We start from the raw sequence: 19,244 nt of genomic DNA on the forward strand, positions 1-19,244 counted from the left end.
AAAATCACAGACATCAATCTGCCTCTTCCTCCCATGTTCTGTGTTTAAAGATGCGCTCCACCATGCCTGACTTAGCTGGTTTTTTTGTTGGTTTTTGTTTTGTTTATGTTTATGTTTGCATGTATGCTTGTTCATCACATGTGTGCTTTGTCTGTAGAAGCCAGAAGAGAGTGTTGGGTCCCCTAAAACTAGAGTTATAGACACTTGTGAGGTGTCATGTGGATGCTAGGAACTGAATCCAGGTCCTATGGAAGAGCAGCTGGTGCTCTTAACCACTGAGTTATCTCTCCAGCCCTGGTTGGCTATTGATCTTTTTATTTTTATTATTTACATTCAGCTACTTGACTGAAATACCTTATTGATACTGTTATAGTTTCCCTCATCTAAGATAAAATAACATTATATTCTTGTGATTATAATTTTGTCTTCCATTTTGCAGTTCTGTACATATTTCTTCGTCCTATCTGGTTGAATGGGGCAGGACTGTTGGGACCCTAGTTTGCCGTCACAGGTGTAATAGCCGTTCTTGTCTCCTCTCTGTCTTCCATAGAAAAGCTTTGGATGTTTTTAGCCAACCACCCATAAATTTATGTATCCTCAGTCTAACCTCCATTTGTCCTCATGGGATTCATTTTATAATTCTCTTTAAAGATAGGATCTCATATAGCTCAAGCTTGCCTCAAACTAAAAACCTTCTGACCCTCCTACCTCATCCTGTGCCTGGCTCTCTACTCATTGGTATTTCTTTTTTCTATCAACAGCGTAGTGATGGCCCCTATGCTTTGGTCCTAGTGCCCACCAGAGAGGTAAGTAAGCAGATACTTGTAGGTGAGGTTTGTGCGCACTGTAAGTGATGGTGGCCTGTTGACTTGAAGCACTTTCTTCACTTCCCTGCAGACGAATCTCTGCCCCTGCTTTTCTTCACATGCCTTCTCAGGACCTGTCCTGCGGGGTTTGTTAAGGAGGAATGGTTAAGTGCTCTTTAAAAATCACGGGCTGGGTACGAGAAGACATTTCTCCGTTGTCTAATAAAAGACTAACAATACTTAGATTGCTAATCCTTTAAAATAAATTAGAGGAATTGCATTTTTATGCTTCCAAGTATCTTAAAGAATGTGACTGAAAAATTTGGATCTAAAAATGAACCTTGTTGTTCATGGAAGTAAATAGAAATAGCTTCTGTCAGATCTGGGTGATGCATCCTCAAAGAACTTTCAGGAAAATGGAAATTTCCAGACAGCTTTGCTTTCTTTGTTTCTGACTTTGTTTTCTTTTAAGATTTATTTTTATTTAATGTGTTTGGGTGTTTTGCCTATGTGTATGTCTGTGAACCATATGTGTACAGTGTCCATGGATACCAGAAGAGGGTGTCAGTCTTGGAAGTGAAGTTAGAACCAACTGTGAGCTGATATGTGGGTGCTGGGAACCGAACCTGGGTTCTCTGCGAGAGCAGCCAGTGCTCTTGACTGCTAAGCTCTGTCCAGCCTCTCTGGTCTGCCTTTCATACAGTCTGCTCTCTACTCTGTGTCTGTTCTGTCCAGGGAGGAGCATGAGCGGGGAGGCACGTTGAAATGTTTTCGGCAGCAAACCTGTCACTTCTCTAGAATGTTAATCATTGTAGGGACAGCACACAACTATGGACACCATTCTGTAGGACTGTTTTGATAGTGTTTAGTAGTTACCACCTAGATTAATTTTACTATTCCTAAATCCATTGGGCTTCTCTTTGTAAACTCAGGACTGACCCTGTGCACCTGAGAATACAGCCAAGTTCCCCAGTACCTGTCAGGCTGCTGCTGTGCTCTCCCTCTAATGCACAATACGCTTCCTTTCTGTGGAGAGCCAAGACCAGTTGACATCTTTTCATTTTCTTCCAAGCCTACACTGAACTTCTCTGTGTGACACTGGGAGTCTGAGCCAGCAGAGGGAGCACAGAACACTGTTTTTCTATGTCTAAGAATGTATGTGATATCTTCACTCTCAGTTCCTAAACTGACAGATTTCAAACCAGTCTTAAGAAGAGATCTCTGTAGAGCATTTACTTGTCCTAAGCCTTGAGGTCCAGGGCTGTACCCTGATCGATTCAGACGGTCTTTTCTTTACAAATGTAAAAAGGAAGCAAGGGGCCCTGCTTACTGTCTCCAACTTTTTCATACTTACAGTTGGCTCTGCAAAGCTTTGACACTGTTCAGAAGCTACTTAAGGTAAGAGAAGCCGTGTGTCAGTGTGGTCTTCCCTTCTGACATTGTGAGGGGAAGAGAGCCATGTGGCACAGGCTTATGTTGTTAGGAAAGTGGGGATGGTTCCTGTCTCATCTTCCCAGCTTGTTTCTGGTCTCCCTAAGAGCAGTTGGTGTGTTTCACCAACTTTTTGGGTTTTTGAGACAGGGTTTCTCTGTGTATGTAGCCTTGGCTATCCTGGAAGTCACTATGTAGACCAGGCTACTCTGGAACTCTTCAGCCTACCTCTGTCTCGTGAATACTGGGAAAGGCATCACCACCAGCAGCTAATAACTCTTGCTAGTAGTTGCTAGTGGTTAAGTGTTATTGTTAGCTCACCCTGGTTTGTAGCAAGCCACATGCAGGGACTTGAATGTGCAGCCCTCAGGAACCCAGTAGAAAGCAACAAGAACCTTTAAGGAGGTTTGGAAGAGAAGATAGCAGAGCTAAAGTTCAGCACCTACAAAGGTTGGCCAAGAATTTTTCCTTTCTTTGACCTACCAGTGAGTGGGGAATGTGTTATCCCCCACCCTACCTGCAAGGCAGTGGGCTTAACTTAAATATTTTTTTATTTGGACACCGTGAGGAAAAGCAGGGGAGCGAGCTACTTGGTTCATTTTGCAAGCTCACATTTGTCCTGTCCTGCTGTATAGCTGCTATCTAGACTGCAGATAATAATGCCAGGTGCCTCGGTGCCACCAGATTGCATCTGCACAGAGACTCCTCGCATTCTGTAAATACCAAGTACTCCCTGCTGCAGACTGGCTTTTGCTAGGAACTTAGGATAAGCTCTGCATTTAAGGAAGAAGCTTTATGTTCACTGTGGCCTGGTATTTTTATATAGCCATTTACCTGGATTGTTCCTGGAGTGTTGATGGGCGGAGAGAAGAGGAAATCAGAAAAGGCCAGGTAGGAGGAAGTGGGCTTATTTATTTAACTCTTGGAGTCTGCCTTGTCTTGTCCAATAACACTTGGTTCTTCAACATATGAGAGCCTCCTGTGCTACTATGCCTCTTGGTCTCCACATACAGAGACAGACCAGGTCAGCAGTTACCTCTAGACGGTGCTCTTTGTTACAGATTCCCTTCATGTGGTTAGTGACAGTACTGTGACCTGCTTAACCCACCCACTGGGTGCCCCATGGACCTCTTGTTTGGTGCACACCCTTTCATGTGACTCCCTTTGGTGTATATTGGGAGTTTGGTTTTGCTGTTTAGATATATAAAAACAAGGCAATAGGTAGACCTGTGGCCTGCATCTGTAACCCCAGCACTTGGAAGGCTAAGACAGGAGATCAGGAGTTTCCAGACTAGCCTCGGCTATGTACTGAGTTCAAGAGTAGCCTGGGCTACATAAGTCACTGTATTTCAAAATCAATAACAGGAAAAACAAAACAGGATAACTTCCTTAATGCTTAGCAAGTTCTTAGTGCTATCATTTCCAACTCTGCATTAGAGGCTGTCATTAAAAAATTGTTAGACAGATAGGTAAATGACACTTCAGCGGTTACACAGTTCTTTGACTCACCCGCAACTTGAGAGTGAACATAAAGCCTGACACTTAAAAACCTAGGTCAGGTTAGAGTAGGCTGTAAACAGCAGCAGAGGGTCCAGGCCCACTCCTTCATCTTGTGTTCTTGGAGGCTTTCCTCTGGCAAGGACACTTCATAGCTTTGGGTTGTCGTGGGAGCTTCAGCCATTGCACTATTCATTTCTTACTAGAAGTGACAAAAACCGTCATAGATCCTCCAGGCAGAGGTACATGTATGATTATGCACTCTTTTTATTCCATTGCCAAAGCATAGCATGTTGCCCCACTTGACTGAAGACAAGAGAACCTATCCCAGTAAAATTGTGTTCTAATAACGGGACTATGGTTGTTTGGAAAGTCAGAAAGTTACTATTTTGTTTTGTTTTGTTTTGTTTTAAAGGACCTGAAGGATATGCTAGTTTGGCATTTTATGACATCAATCCAGAAGGCTCAATATAAGAAAACATCTTAGACATGTGTGTCCTGATGGCTAGATTTGTTTCCTAATAACTAGAATGTGTGTACTGACAGAATATATCCTAACTAAAGTTAGACTATTTGTCCTAGCAGTTGGAATCTGTAATCTATGTCTGCTCACCTGGTTCTCTGGGATAGAAGCCTTAACTGGCTAGGGAGCTAGGAAGATGTCTCAGAAGTTAAGAGAATTTACTGCAGACTTTGGATTCCAGCACCCCCGGTATCTACCTCACACCTGTGACTTCAGATCAGAGGGATTTACCACTCCCTCTGGGCTCCATGAGCACCCAAGTGTTCACATATACATACACAAAATAGGGGGCTGGAAAATAGTCAAGAGCATTTGGTCTTCCAGAGAACCAGAGTTCAGACTTCGGTGCCACATTGGGCGGCTCATAGGCTGCCTGTAAGTCGAGCTCAGGAGCTTCTTCTTATACTTACATTGGCACAGACACATAGAAAATGATAGTATATATAAATCTTTAAAAAGTAGATCTTTTGCCAGGCAGTGGAAGTGCATGCCTTTCATCTGAGCACTCAGAAGGCAGAGGCAGGCAGATCTCTGTTAGTTTGTGGCCAGCCTGGTCTACAGAGGGAGTTCCAGAACAGCCAAGACTACACAGAGAAACCCTATCCTGGGGTAGGAATTGATATTAAAAGGAAGAAAGGGATTGGCTAGATGTCCATCTATCCAGAGTGTTCTAGAAAGAATCCATGAATCACATAGAAAGCATTGGGTTATATGATTTAAAACCCCTTTCAAAATGAGGGTTATGATTCCATGTATCTTTAGATCTTAGCAGTTCTATACACAAAAGAGTGAAATCTCACCTGTTTGTTCTTTTGACTTGAGGCTGTAGCAGTTATGGTGGACATAAAAAGACTGTCTCCTTTGCCTGTTTCTTGTGGGTTTTGTTGCTACATTGTTTGACATACTTTTCTTTTCTTGATATATAATTTAAACAGACTCCGCAAAGGCATAAATATCCTTATCTCAACTCCTGGCCGGTTAGTGGATCATATAAAATCCACAAAGAACATTCACTTTAACCGAGTACGGTGGCTGGTTGTGGATGAAGCAGACAGGTGAGCCTCGTCTAGGAAGCAGGGAAAGTTGAAAGGGGGCTGTTTGTCCAACCATCTCCAGGACAAATCTGTGGCCTAGTAGTGTCAGATTTCCTCTTTGCATGGGGTCAAGTCCTTTTCTTACATCTTCAGGATCTTGGATTTGGGCTTTGAGAAGGATGTCACTGTGATTCTGAATGCTGTAAATGCTGAGTGTCAGAAGCGGCAGAATGTCCTCCTGTCAGCGACACTCACGGAAGGTACGTTGTGGGCCGAGTCCACATTCTGACTCTACCGTTGCAAGAGCTCTTAGCTGTTCTGCAGATGGAAAACTAAGGCTTAGAAAACAGAACCACTTCACCAGTTCCACCTCCATAAAGAGTCACTGTGCAGACACTACCAGTGCTTTCATGGCGGTGGGGGGTTGAGTTGGTTATCTAGGCTACAATAAGGTAACACGAGTTAGGTGCCATTTGAGTGACTTTTAAAGTGTTACTGAGAAACATTATTCTTGAGAAATGATCTTCAGAAAAGGGATTCTGTGGTCAGATAAATCTAAGGATTGTTTTATGACCTCAGTCTTTTGGGTTACAGTAGTCATGAGTTCAGTAAAGATTCTGAGAAGGCATGTGGCCAAGAAGTCTCTGGAACTCTTTTTTTTTTTTTAAGATTTATTTATTTATTATATATGAGTACACTGTTGCTCTCTTCAGACACACCAGAAGAGGGCATCAGATCCCATTATAGATGGTTGTGAGCCACCATGTGGTTGCTAGGATTTGAATTTAGGACCTCTGGAAGAGCAGTCAGTGCTCTTAACTACTAAGCCATCTCTCCAGCCCTATGGAACTCTTTTGATGTGAGGTTTTTTTGGTTAGCAGAGAACTTTTACTACAGTGAGGTACAGACATCTGATAAGAACATAGAAAATTCTAGCAGTGTGTACATTACTCCACCAACATGGCAAGGGGCAGATTCCTAAAGAGCGTGCTCTGGGGGATATATATGTGACCACCCCTTTTTGTCCTTCTCATTGTATCTAAGGTGTAACTCGGCTGGCTGATATCAGTTTGCACAATCCAGTCAGTATCTCTGTCCTGGACAAAAGTTGGGACCAGCCCAATCCTAAGGAAGTTGCTAGTATCCAGCTGGACAGCTTTGCCATACCAGAGAGTCTCGACCAGTATGTGGTGTTGGTTCCCAGCAAGCTGCGCCTTGTCTGCCTTGCAGCCTTCATCCTGAAGAAGTGCAAGGTAGGAGTGTGGCTTAAATCTGGACCGATCTAGAGAAGTAGATCTTCATTTGTGCTGGGTAAACAGTTTTGCGCCAAGGGACCAAGACAAAGGAAAGAGATATTAAGTTTGTTCTGAGTGTGTGGGTGGGTGGGTGGGTATGTGTGGGTGGATATGTATGTGGGTGGGTGAGTGAGTATATGATTATGAATCCCAAAACAGTGGTAAAGAACCCATCTGCCTTTGGAGGCTAGCATTGGGGGAACATCGCAGATGGCAGGCTTGCAGGAGTGAAGTGTTTCGTACACTCTCCTAGAACTAGTGCATTTGCTTCCCAGATTCGTGGGGTGACTCTGGGATGTGAGAGAATGGCTTTAGGAGTCACTGCACACTGGGGCTGCGGCCAGGATTACTGATGGTAACAGACCAACATGTGTGGGACAGCTCGTCCTAAAGGACATTTGTCTTTCCTTCTGAGCTTGGAGCTCTTGTCATTGTCCTTTCTGTCATCTTTGTAGGGTAGAATGTTGGTACTTTTTACTAATTAAAAGCTGTGTCTCCGCGTCACCACATCAGGACCAGCGTGGACCTGTACCTTAGAGACACTGCTCACTCTTAGGGGATCTGTGCTTACGGCCATGCGCTTGCTTTCCCCTTGTTCATGTAGTTTGAGAAGGACCAGAAGATGATTGTCTTTTTCTCAAGTTGTGAGCTGGTAGAGTTCCACTACAACCTCTTCCTTCACACCCTGCTTTGCCACTCCGGGACCCCTGCTTCAGAGACGCTGCCATCTGCCTCCTGGCCACTGAAATTCCTTCGGCTGCATGGCAACATGAAGCAGGAGGTGAGCTGCTCTTCCGCACCCCAAATGCCATGACCTGGTTGCTAGAGTCTTGGTGCACTTACATCCTTTTCAGGCTCTCCTGGCCCAGGACAGAAAAGGAAGAAACCAACAGAAAAGCTGGGGCCTGCCGAAGGGTGCGGTAAGGAGCCCGTTGTTCCTGGGCTCCTGCCCTGGAGCTGCCTCTTCTTTCCACCTGAGAGCTCACAGGCCCGCGCGGCCTGTGTCTACTGAGCCAGCTGTTACGGCAACTGAGTGGCACTAAGTAGCTGGCACCAGGGAAGGCTTTGCCTTTTTAGTACCCAGTGTGTAATTAGGGCTTGATGTCTTCAAATTAAGAGCATTAATGGAGCTAAATTGTAGATCCCATATGGTACTGCTGAGCGCGGCGGCTGTCATTGTCAACAAGACACAGCGCTGCACTCTGAGCACTTGGGGCTGGGAGAGGGTACTTACTGCACACCAAAAGGCGTTGGTCCTCGCTCTTCCTCTGCAGAGTGAGCCTCCTGAAGAAGAACAGCCTTCCCTGCATTTAGATGTCCCATGTAAGCCTCATTCCTAGGCTCTTAGCAAGGCCATCATAGGGAGTTGGCAGGGACACCTCCCTCTTAAAACAGTGCATAGGCTTGACGTAGAAGCCATTTTGTGACGAGGTTTCCAGGCATCTTAGAAACTCAGAAAGTTACATGTCAGGAGAGCTAAAAAGAGAGGCCAGAGGTCTGATTGGAAGCAGGTCCGTTCCCTATGGTTTTGTTTTTAAATGGAGCCTACAAATGTCCTTGGTGAAGGTCACTCATGGACTCTCTTCCTTGCCACTAGATTTATAGAAGTCACAGGATACTCTGGCCTTTGGTAGATTCCTGTTGTGCTTACAGCTCCCCGATTGGTTGAGTCTGTTGGTTTTTCCTTGAGTGCCATGTGTGGTTTGGGGTTTTGTTTTAAACTTGATTTTTAATCCTTTGGGCCCTTGCTTCCCAGAGCAATTCCTTGGGAGGTGACTGAGGACAATGAGTAACTTATGGACCTAAAAGACTGAAGGGTTTTAGTAAATCAGGAAAGATTCATAGTTAAATGGTACCAGACTGTCCATCTCATATGTGATGTGGTAAGTCCTCCATGGTATATTTCTGGGACAGACTGCTTGTCTTCTGGCTCTCTGACTTGAGACAAGAATAAAAGCCCTCTCTGTGGCCCACCAAAAGCTGTGTGAATGTCAGGGGTCTGTGCTACTAACTGATGCTGCTGGCGATCATATTGATGTCCATAGACCATGCCCCAGAGGCCATGTTGATGTCCATGACCTGTGCTAGCACCAGATATCATGCTACGGTCCATGACATAGGCCAGTGCTGGAGGCCATGAGGATGTCCATGCTCCTGCTGACTGTGAAGGGCGGGAATCTACTTTTGCAGTGGTGTCAATGACTGCAAACTCACAGTTGAGAGAAAATCATAGAAGACTAATGTGATAACCCCTAGGCCCCAAAATCTAACAGCTTAGACAGTGAGTTTCTTAAGGAGTACTTACATTAAGACTTGAAAAGCCCCTGGTGAAGGTTGGCTGCTGTTGTGTCCCTTGTTGCCCTGAGTGAGGTATGCTTGCAGCCATAGGACAGAGTGCACACCCACAAATGACTGGAACTGTGCCAGCACCCACAGGGTGCATCCTCTCAGCACCGTATGTATCTGTTGATAGCAGGTAGAGAAAGCCAGATCTCAGGTGTGTGCTGCGCTGGAATCTAGGCCACTTGGTATGCACGCCACAGTTCATTCCGAAGTCTCAGGATTCACTCCCCTCCGCCACCATGGATCTCTTTAAAATTTAACTAAAGGAGCCATTTTAAAGAAAAGCTCACCTAGTGACAAAACACTGGTCATCAATAATGTTACAGCTGATTGGCTAAGTCCTACTGCACTCCATGAAATGGCATAGAAAAGGGGCTTAGAAGCACACAGCTTTAATCCCAGCACTCAGAAGGCAGAGGCAGGCGGATCTCTGAGTTCTGGGACAGCCTTGGCTACACAGAGAGACCCTGCCTCTAGATAGACAGACAAGCAGACAGGTAGATACTTACGTGACATACTAAAAGTAAATGATTTGCATACCTACTTTGTTCATTTAGGTTGCATAATTTCTAGATTTAAAAACTAGACACAATTAGGGAAAATTTTAGACTCTCCCCCTAATATTTCATTAATAATACTTTAAATGGGTTTCTTCTTTGCTGGTGCTAGTATTTATGAGTGAGTGACATTTTAGGCAATACCCCTTGACACTGGATTTTTGAAATGTGCGGTTCACAAGGCTCTTCTGCTTTACCTGGTCTCGGGTTCAGTCATACATGTACACCTTATGAAATGTGAAGAAGCCACTTCCTTCCTCTTCTCTGCTGAACCCCTTTGGGCTTCAAAGACCTGAACCTTTCTGTACCTGAAAAAATGTTAGAAAAAAATTTTGAAAAGTTGTGTTTAAGCCTGCCTTTGCTAACATTTATCTCAGGAGTTTCTCTGACTTTTCCCATTTCTGCAGGAAAGAACTTCTGTGTTTCATGAGTTCTCACATTCTGGAACTGGAGTCCTACTCTGCACAGTAAGTGTCCCTGCACGTTATCAGGTGGATTCCTGGGACAACAGTGGCAGTGGTTATTTTTTTGCTGCTCTTTTTTAAGACAACAGGGTCTTACTGTGTGGTCCTGTGGCCACACAGAGATCCTCCTGCCTCTGCCCTCTACCATGACCAGAGGTGGCTGACTGCTGATCCTCTGACATTTGTCCTGTGTCCAACCTCCTGGATAGTTGGCACATCCGGATCTCTTGGTGAGTCTGCTTTCTCTGCACCTCTGGATTGCCACCTGGCTGTGCACATGGTACTGGCTGCCACCGGTGAGAAGACTTGGCGATTTGCTCTCTAATAGTGGCAGCTGCTAGTGTGAAAAGGTGTGAATTTATCAACCAAAAACTTGTAAATTACAGCTATTGGGAGTGATTGGAGCTGAGGAAGTCTTTGCACAACAGGGGCCTGTGCTTTGCTCACGTCCTGAAGAAAAGTCACAGCGCTTGGCAGGTTCTGTCTGCTCTTGTCTGGGATTATCACTGTAGCACTGCTCTAGTTTAAAACCATGATTGTCTTAGGAGCTTCAGGCCAGTTCATTATGCCTCCGTCTGCAGTGCTGTCCTGTGGCCTCCAACACATACCTCTCTAATGCTGTTTTGAGATTGAAAACACATGCCTTCCATATCCTCCACCTCCCTAGGGATCCACATTTCCTTAGCTGTTCCTTACTCCCTCCCAAGATTAAATGCCTTCTCCTCCTATGCATGCCATATGGGTGGCATAACTCACAAATGGCTATTGGAGAGACTCCTCTGAGTGTAATGAGGTACTAACTGTACTGTGAACCGAGTAATCTTGCAGGCCAGTGCTGGGTAGAGACAGTGACATTCAGCCATCCGAATGCCTCATTTACTGCAGCTACTTCTTAAGGAACTCCTACTCCATGTTTAATTCAAAAGTAATAGAGTCTGGTTTCCTTCAGAAACAGTTTGTAGGTAAGGTCAGCTTTCGTGTGTGTGTGTGTGTGTGTGTGTGTGTGTGTGTGTGTGTACACGCACATGCACACTTCCATCTACTATAAGGCCTACCCAGAAACCTTACCCCGATGCCATTTTCTTATGTTTATGTAAAAGTGACCCTGCACACATTTCTTCAGACCTGTACACGTTTAATTTCTTTAAACCACTTGCCTCCCAAGGAGACCTGTGTCTGAGCAAATAACTTTGCTGAAGCGAAGATTAAATCCAATCTGGCACTTAGTAAGGCAATGTCTAGTAGCCCTCACCACCAATAAGAATGCTCTGGATCTCACTGCACTTCTTTGTATGCCTCTTTATGCCTAGCATAGACCAGCTAGTTCACACTTAGAGCTCCAGTTCTCCAAGAAGACCGGGCTGCTTACTTTCAGTTCTATCCCAGTGGAGCATGGTAGGCCCACGGTATTTATGCAGAAGCTGAGTGGGTAGATAGGCCTCTGAGACTGATTAGACCTGCCTGTTTGTAAAAGACAGAGGTGCGGTTTTATGGACTTACTTATGAAGAATAAATTCTGAAAAGTGAACTTAAATAGTCCTTATTGAAATACGGATTAGTAGGAACCTTTATGCTGGAGTGGGAGGTAGGAGTCTGAATACTTAGGTTTACCATGTTTGGTTTGCTTTGACACCTCCTGTATGTAAAGAGTATCTTTCTAGATACTGGGGACCTTTGCATTCTAGAAAGTCCAGTTATCTGAAGCTGAATGTCTTAGAAGCTCTACATGGAGGGAAAGATCACTCTTCTGAAGTAAATCTTGTGGGGTCAAAAGCACGTGCTCACTTCCTGTTCTCTCTGGCTGCTACCTGCGAACAGTTGATGTCAGCTTGCCATTGTCCTGGCAAAACACAGAGCCTTCAGCTCCTGCCCACCATGAGTGAAGCAAACTCTTGTCTACATCTAATTTCTTGAACTCTCGGTCATGTTGGTCAGATTAATTCCGGCGTGTATGCTGTGTATACTGTGGGCTCAACTTTTCTCAGCGCTACAGAGACTGCGGAACTGAGTGGGACTCAGCTCAGGTTCCATGGTGCTATGTGCTGTGTCCCTCTAGGTCCCTGCTGCTACTGTTATATTTGTTTGCTCTCTTTCAGTACAATGTCTATGAGCCATAGGGTATGTGAGCCTTACCGGGATAGATGATGCTCAGGCTGGGGAGAATGTCACTCTAACTCCTTATAAGCAGCCTGTTGCTTACCAGACTATCTGAACACTCCAGGAGGCTCCGTGGTGTTAATGAGGAATGAGGGCCATGTCAGCACTAGGCAGATGGAGAGCTGGTCTCTCTTGATAAATCATGTTGTTAATTGTGTGGGATTTCCCCTTTATACCAAGCCTTTACCTTTAACTAACCACCCTAGATTCTTTTAATAAGGTTAGAGAAGACTGGGTGGATGTCTTCATGAAAATATGCAGGTGTTGGTATAACTACACAGTGTTCCTTATTGTTTGCAAGTTTCTCTACTTCATTTTTCCTTCCTGTAGTAACAGTTAAGGGTATGTAAGATGTGTGTTCGTCTTAATTGTACTCGTCTTACAAGCTAGGACCTTTGTAATGTCACGAGGTTTTCCCAGGACCAGATACGTATTAGGGCTCTTGGAGACTGGCTGTTTGATAGTATAGGGTTGTGGTAAGGGGTGGCCTGCAGAACTAAAGGACAGTTGGGACAGAAGCTTGCTGTGTACAAGAGAAGTCTTAACTGATGAGGAGTGGGTGATGTTTTGGTATATACCTCCCTGTAATCACAGCACTGGGGAAGTAGAAGCAGGAAGATAGACCTAGACCTCCAAATGCCCTGTTCCAAAACCACAAGTGAGGCAGAGTAAGGATGAGACAGGACAGCAAAGCTAAAGGCCTGACTTTTGTTTGTTGTTTGTTGTTGTTGTTTGTTTGCTTGTTTTAAATAGGATTGAAAAATCAAAGGAATTAGGTTTGGGATTTTGATTTATCTACAGAGCATTTTTTCTGCTGGTTGATTGTTTTGACCAGAACCAAGGCAGGAGGAGGTACTGTCCTTAGTTCATGCAAGAAGATGCCACTGGGTGACCACAGAATGATATTTCCGAGTCCCCTCTGGTTTTGAGGTGGGCACCTGGGTTTGTTCCTTGGTTGCCACTGGATGAGTAGGATGCAGTGCCTTCCTCAGAAAGGAGGAGCTTCAGGTTCCTGAGTTTGTTGGTTAAAAACACCAGGTAGGTTTCATACCTAAAAGATACACGTGTGAGTCAGCTGTGCTACCTCTCCATTGGCTCATTGCTTTTGCTTTGTTTTCTCTGACTGAAATACTGTTGTCTGCAGTTCTTAATGTCCTCTCCTCCTAGGGAATTTACTGTGCCAGCCAAGAGACTAAGGAGCAAGGACTGTACGTGTCCCGAGCCTGGGTTCAGTGCCCGGCATGAGTGTGGTTCTTGTGCTCCTCTGGTCTTGCTTTTCAGGGGAAGTTTATCCTTAACACTGTTTCTTCTCTGCTAATGGAAGGCTCACTTGGAGATTGTTTGCTGTTTACTCAGTCACGCTAACTCATGTTGCCAGTTTTTTGGCGGCTCCAGCCAAGATCTCTCGCCTCTGACAGCTTCTGCACTCTCCCCTTCCTCCTCTGATTACGCAGCCCAATCTGTCACCCGGACAACGGGGGCCTGTACCCTGCTGATGGCTTTCCACACATGGCAATAATGACTTTTGGCAGGCCAGGAAGGCGTCAGAGGCGAGTCTGTGCGTCCCTTCTCAGAGAGATGGCAGGCCCCCTCTCCCTGTTAGTAAAAGCACTTTGTGAGGTTCTTGGGTAAATAAATGAGTCATTTTAATCCAACTGACAGGCTGGCACCTGAGCAAGCTGCCTTCCATCTGTACTCCTGGGTCTCGTGGAGGCTGCCAGTTGTCGAGCCCAGGGCCTTCAAGGCTTCACTGGTGAATGTCTTTCAGAGCTGACTTTAGTGATTCTTTTGCCCTAATTAGGTTAAAGGAATAAAATGAGGCTGTGATTAGGCTTAAGTTCTGAGAGCTGAGAGGACAGAACTGAAGCCTTTCCAGCAAGTCAGTTTTCTGTTGATGTAATGTAGGTGGCTAACACCTTCCTGGAAGATGGAGCCATTGTTGGTTTATCTCTGGTGCCTTTCCAGGGCCAAGCACGAAGTGGTACGGGAGTGTTACACTTGCCACCATTTCTTCATTATGAAGCAACACACTTGGGTTACAGTTCTAGGGTGGTTCCTGCATAGTCTGTCTCTTTTGTCCTTCATTAACAAGGCAGTTCTTAGCTACAGTAAAGGCTTAGTGCAGTGGGCTGACTGCCCTCCCCTGGCTGGCTGGCCCCCACTGCTGCCATGCTGATACCAGTCCTCCCTTGTGTGGACCAGGTCTGATTCCTTCCCTCTGGTGCCTAGGCAGGGCATGCAGAAAGTGTCTGGATTAAACCTAGGTGGAAGTGCCTGGCTATTCGAAAGCTCAACCCGACAAAAGAATCAGCCTGAGGTGACACATGCCAACAGCATAGCTTGAGAGGCTGAGATGGGAGGAATGGAGTTCAAGTTCAGCCTGGGCTCCTCAGCAAGTCTGCCAGAGGCAGTAAGTAGGTGCTTGCTGGAGTAGGGAAAGCAGTGGGGGATGTAGGGCTGCTGTGCCCCTCAGCACACACTGTCAGGACGTTTGGGCTCAGTGAGTGTCACAAGATCACACACCAGGTAAGTGCTGCACCAGGATGTATCTTCAGTCCTCTTGGAGAATGTAATCTCTCCTGGTTGAATTTACTAAGCTTGCTGTGTGGGGTGAAGTTTGCGATGGCCAAACATGGCCTTTCCAGCCTCAGTTTCATCTAGGTGCTGCTGTAGTTTTCTATGTCTATCCCAGGTAGCCAAGCATTGAGCTTTTCACCAAGCCTGTCTGTAAAGCTCAAGTAGCTTTAGTCCCCACAACAGAGCACGGAAAGCTAGTCATTTCTCTCCAGGCACTTAGCAGAGCCATTGGTCTTCCTAAGCATTAGCAGTGGATACTGCTGAGAGCTTCTCCTGCTCCCTGTGTGTAGAGAACATTCTAGACTGCATTCTCAAACACATTCACGAGCAGCTCTACAGTGTTGGCTTCAGGCTCGGGAAGGATTTTGATCTGATGGCATAAGTGATACAGCCCCGTCCTGCTCAGGTCTCTTGTTCAGTCCTGTCCTTGCTTCTTACAGAAACTTAGGAGACTTGTTTGTCCAGATTCTTTCTTTTAGTCATTATTTTGACTTTGGGGGAGGCGGAGAGGGTAGGATTTCATTATCTAGCCCCCACTGGCCTAAAACTTGTTCTAAACCAAGCTGGCCTCAAACTCCTAGAAATCTGCCTGCCTCTCTCTCAAGTGCTCTGCTTGTAGTAAAGGCCTGAGCCCATACACCTTGTAAAATCCTTACTTTAAAAAGGTGGTAGGGGAAGCTGGTTTTGCTTTCTTTGTTTTGTTTTCTCCCCTGAGACAGGGTTACTCTGTGTAGCCTGTGTAAACCAGGCTGGCCTGGAACTTACAGAGATTGGCCTGCCGCTGTCTCCCAAGTGCTGGGATTAAAGGTGTGCACCAACACCACCCAGTTGGGAAGCTGTTTTTAACTCCAACATTGCTCAGCAGTGAAACTAAGGAAAGCACGGTGGATTTGGTCATTCTTGTATCGTCAGGGTAGTTGATAAAGACAAGGAAATCCATAGAACTGAGATCCTTGGATGGAATGTTTGGGGATGATAGTGCCATGACTTACATCTGACTTCCAGTTGTGTCCTTATCAGCAGAAAGAGCGGGTAGACACCACTTATTCCCATGATTAGGTACTTCCCCATGTTCAGCTAGCAGGCCTCCCAATGTCATGGAGCCATATGTAGTCCATAACAGCCCAAAGGTACCATTCCTGCCAGAATCCTGCATCTCCAACTCCAAGGGATCCTACACCTCTTCTCGTCTCCACTATACCTGTATGCACATGGAATCCGTATATTCAGGCCCACACACATACACATAAAAAATTTAAAACTCAAAAGTCAATGGAAAGCAAAGATGCTGTTAGTCAGTGTACTCCTGCTGCGAAGAGACACCGTGATTATGACAACTCTTATAAGGAAAGCATTTAACTAGGCCTGGCTTACCATTCAGAGGTTTAAGTCTGTTATTGTCATGGCAGGAAGCACGACAGTGGGTGTGCAGGCTGACATGCTGCTGGAGAATAGCTGAGAGTTCTACATCTCAATAATTAGGCAGTAGGCAGAGAGTGACACTTGGGCCTGACTTGAGCTTTTGAAACCTCAAAGACCCCTTCCCCCACCAGTGACTCACTCCATCCAACAAGGCCATACCTCCAATATGTGTCACTCCCTTTGAGTCTTTGGAGCCATTTTCATCCAGACCATTCAGGCACCATTCCGGATTAAGGAAGTCTTGAGCAAGGACTGTGATCATTGCTTGCTTCTGGACTGGAGAGCAAAGCATCCCATCTCAGTTTGAGTGGAGAAATTGCCACCGGCTGTTGATGAGAACAGTGTTTCTCCTTCTCTTGGAGTCGAATACGGTGGCTAGTAGAAGAGAACTGTTTGACTTGGGAGCCCTTGCTAAAGTATTGCAGACGGAAATGTCACGACATTTGCAAGTGGCTTTAGACAATTAAGGTTTGTGTGTGCGTGTGTTTCACATCCGCTCAACTCTCTGTCTCCTGTGTCTGTGTTCCGATGGAAGGAGAAAGCAAATGTGTTAAGGATTAGCAGTTGATGGGTTACCGAAGAGATGGACACTCACTGTTCTGTAGGTTGCAATTCTATATCAGAATTTCAGGGGAATGGATAACACCTATTCTTTAAAACAAAGTAAACACTACAGGAAAATATGAACAGAAAAGTAAGAACCACATTGAATTTCTCTGTCTAAAATCGGGTGCTTTTTGTTGTGTGAGACAAGATTTCACCATGGGGCCCTGGCTAGCCTAAACCTTGCTATGTACATGAGGCTGGACCTTAACCCAATGTCATAATCCTGCCTCTGCCTCTGCACACTGGGATTATGGAATTACAGGTGTGAACCATGGCGCACAGCTGTGGCAGTTTTGAGTCTCCTTTGGAGACCTGCTTCATGCCTTTGCCCATGTATGGGGGTTAGAGGGCAGCTCCATCAGCTCTGTCCCACCTTATCTGAGCCAAGTTCTCTTTGCTGTTTCCAACTGTGTATGCTGACTGGCCCATGAGCTTCCAGGGATTTTCCTGTCTCCATTTAATCATGGGGCTGATGGACAGGCACTGCTGTGCCTAGTTTTGGGTGGTTCTAGGCACTCAAACGCAGGTCCTCATGCTTGCTGCCAAGCACTTACCTTCTGAGCCTTCCTCGCTCTCATTTTTCTCATGGTCTTGTTCTGAGGTACATCTTTTTGGAGTGATTTAGAATGTTCCTGTCTCCTGTGTTCCTGCAAATTAATAATTAGTTCTAGACAGTTGGTTAGATTTGGCTTCTAGGCTTTAGTTTTTGGCAAGAGGTATTGTAGGCCACACTGATTCTGTTGCATAAGAGCTGATCACCGTCCTTCACACCAGACACTCTAGTGTCCACTGTGTGTCTTTGGCCAGTCTTTCTCCTGATCTCCTCTCCCTGAAGGTAACTAAAAAAGAAAAGTGATTTTTTTTAAAAAAAATATAAACAAGTATGCTTATGATTCATACACAAAAGCATTTTATACATGCACGTGCGTGCGCGCGCGCGCGCACGCACACACACACGCGCACGCACACACACACACACACACACACACACACACACACACACACACACACACAGAGGTCTCTTAGAAACTCTCCAAGTTAGTAGAGTCTTCTTCTTTTTCTACATTTTATTCAGTCTGCTTCTTCATAGACACTGCTGAAGGAATAGCTTCCACTTGCCTGGCATTGCCTTTTGCCAGCATCTCTGTAGAAGTGAGGCTGCTTTCTGGGGGCAAGTGCAAACGTGCTTTTCAAGTATCCCCAGACGCCCTGCTGAGAGTGCCCGCTTCTGCATCCCCACCACATTGTGTTGGAGACCCAGCATTTCCTGCGGAGTAGAATGAAGCAAGATGACGGAGGCTGCATCTGAAGTTACCACAGCCTCGTATCCTGCTTCAGACCTGGTTTTTTTCCTGATCAGTGAGGTGATGGCTGTTTTTAAGATTAGGTAGGGTAGGCTGGTGAGATGGCGCAGCAGGTAAAGGACTTGCCATCAAGCCTGACCACATAACTGTAGTCCTAGGAACCATGCAGTGTGAGAAGAGAACCAGTCTTACAGGCCGTCTTCTGGCCTCCACACGTGTGCAGTGGCATGCTCCCCACCCTATGCCCCAGTTAAATACACGGAATACCTTTTTGAATAAGGATTAGTTGAGATACTGTAAGTAAAATGCTGAAGGCTGGACTCTTGCTATGGTTGCTGGACTGAAGTGTGGAATCCGAGTGCACATTACTGCTATAGCCTGGGTGTTTCCAGCTAGTCTGCCAGAATGGCACAGAGCTGAGAACTTGGGCTCTTTGGATGGTGACCAGTTGCAAGGGAAAATAAATCTCTATCCCTTTTATGACTTCTTAGTTGTCCAGTCAAGTCTTTGAAGTGGTGGGCAGGGTTAGAATGTATCCTAATTTGTAGTTGTTTCTACAACTACAAATTACTTAGTCTTTCCTGCTCTAAACCCAACAGGCAGAGTCCTCAGTAAACACTGCAGCTTACCACCTTTACACACGAATGACTTGAGGAGGGGTGTTCCAAAAGCATGCCAGCTTGCTTTGTGACTGTTAGTTTCTTGGCATTGCTGGTATTGAAGGGCTGGGATTGCGGTCCATGGTACATTTATCCTAATGGCTTTTTACTCTAATTTGAGGGATGATTGTTTGTGTGTTTTAAAACAGTCTCTTATAGCCCAGACTGGACTCACATTTGCTTTGTAGCTGAAAATGATCTTCAGTTCCTGATCCTCCTCCCCCCAGTCTCCCAAGTGTTGGAATTAATAGGTGTGTGCCATCGAAGCCATTCACGATTTCAGAACTCTTACATGGTACAGCATCAGCTGCAGTTCAAGGTTTAGGGCTGACCTGCACATTGTGTATGAGTTGTGAAAGAATCTTGCCTAACTCGTCCCAGGTCCGAATCTTTTTTAAAAGATTTATTTATTATATTTAAGTATACTGTAACTGTCTTCACACACACCAGAAGAGGGCACCAGATCTCGTTACAGATGGTCGTGAGCCACCATGTGGTTGCTGGGATTTGAACTCAGGACCTCTGAAAGAGTAGTGCGTGCTCTTAACCGCTGAGCCATCTCTCCAGCC

The 19,244-nt window shown here is 45.5% G+C and overlaps 1 protein-coding gene across 4 annotated transcripts in view; it reads left to right on the forward strand.

Moving 5' to 3' along the window:
- The window catches only part of Ddx31 (DEAD-box helicase 31), a 65,165-nt gene that overhangs the window by 13,881 nt on the left and 32,040 nt on the right, over window positions 1–19,244 (forward strand). For all 4 annotated transcript variants that reach the window (XR_015683062.1, XM_087652612.1, XM_087652613.1 and 1 more), the window contains 8 exon segments: window positions 762–806; window positions 2,163–2,204; window positions 3,064–3,128; window positions 5,193–5,312; window positions 5,445–5,551; window positions 6,336–6,544; window positions 7,191–7,367; window positions 9,894–9,953. Coding sequence is in view for 3 of the 4 variants with exons in the window: in XM_087652612.1 (XP_087508738.1) it covers window positions 762–806; window positions 2,163–2,204; window positions 3,064–3,128; window positions 5,193–5,312; window positions 5,445–5,551; window positions 6,336–6,544; window positions 7,191–7,367; window positions 9,894–9,953 (825 nt within the window). In the remaining variant the exon portion in view is untranslated.

The sequence above is a fragment of the Rattus norvegicus genome, chromosome 3 (assembly GCF_021556685.1).
Source record: "Rattus norvegicus strain SHRSP/BbbUtx chromosome 3, alternate assembly SHRSP_T2T, whole genome shotgun sequence".
NCBI lineage: Eukaryota > Metazoa > Chordata > Mammalia > Rodentia > Muridae > Rattus > Rattus norvegicus.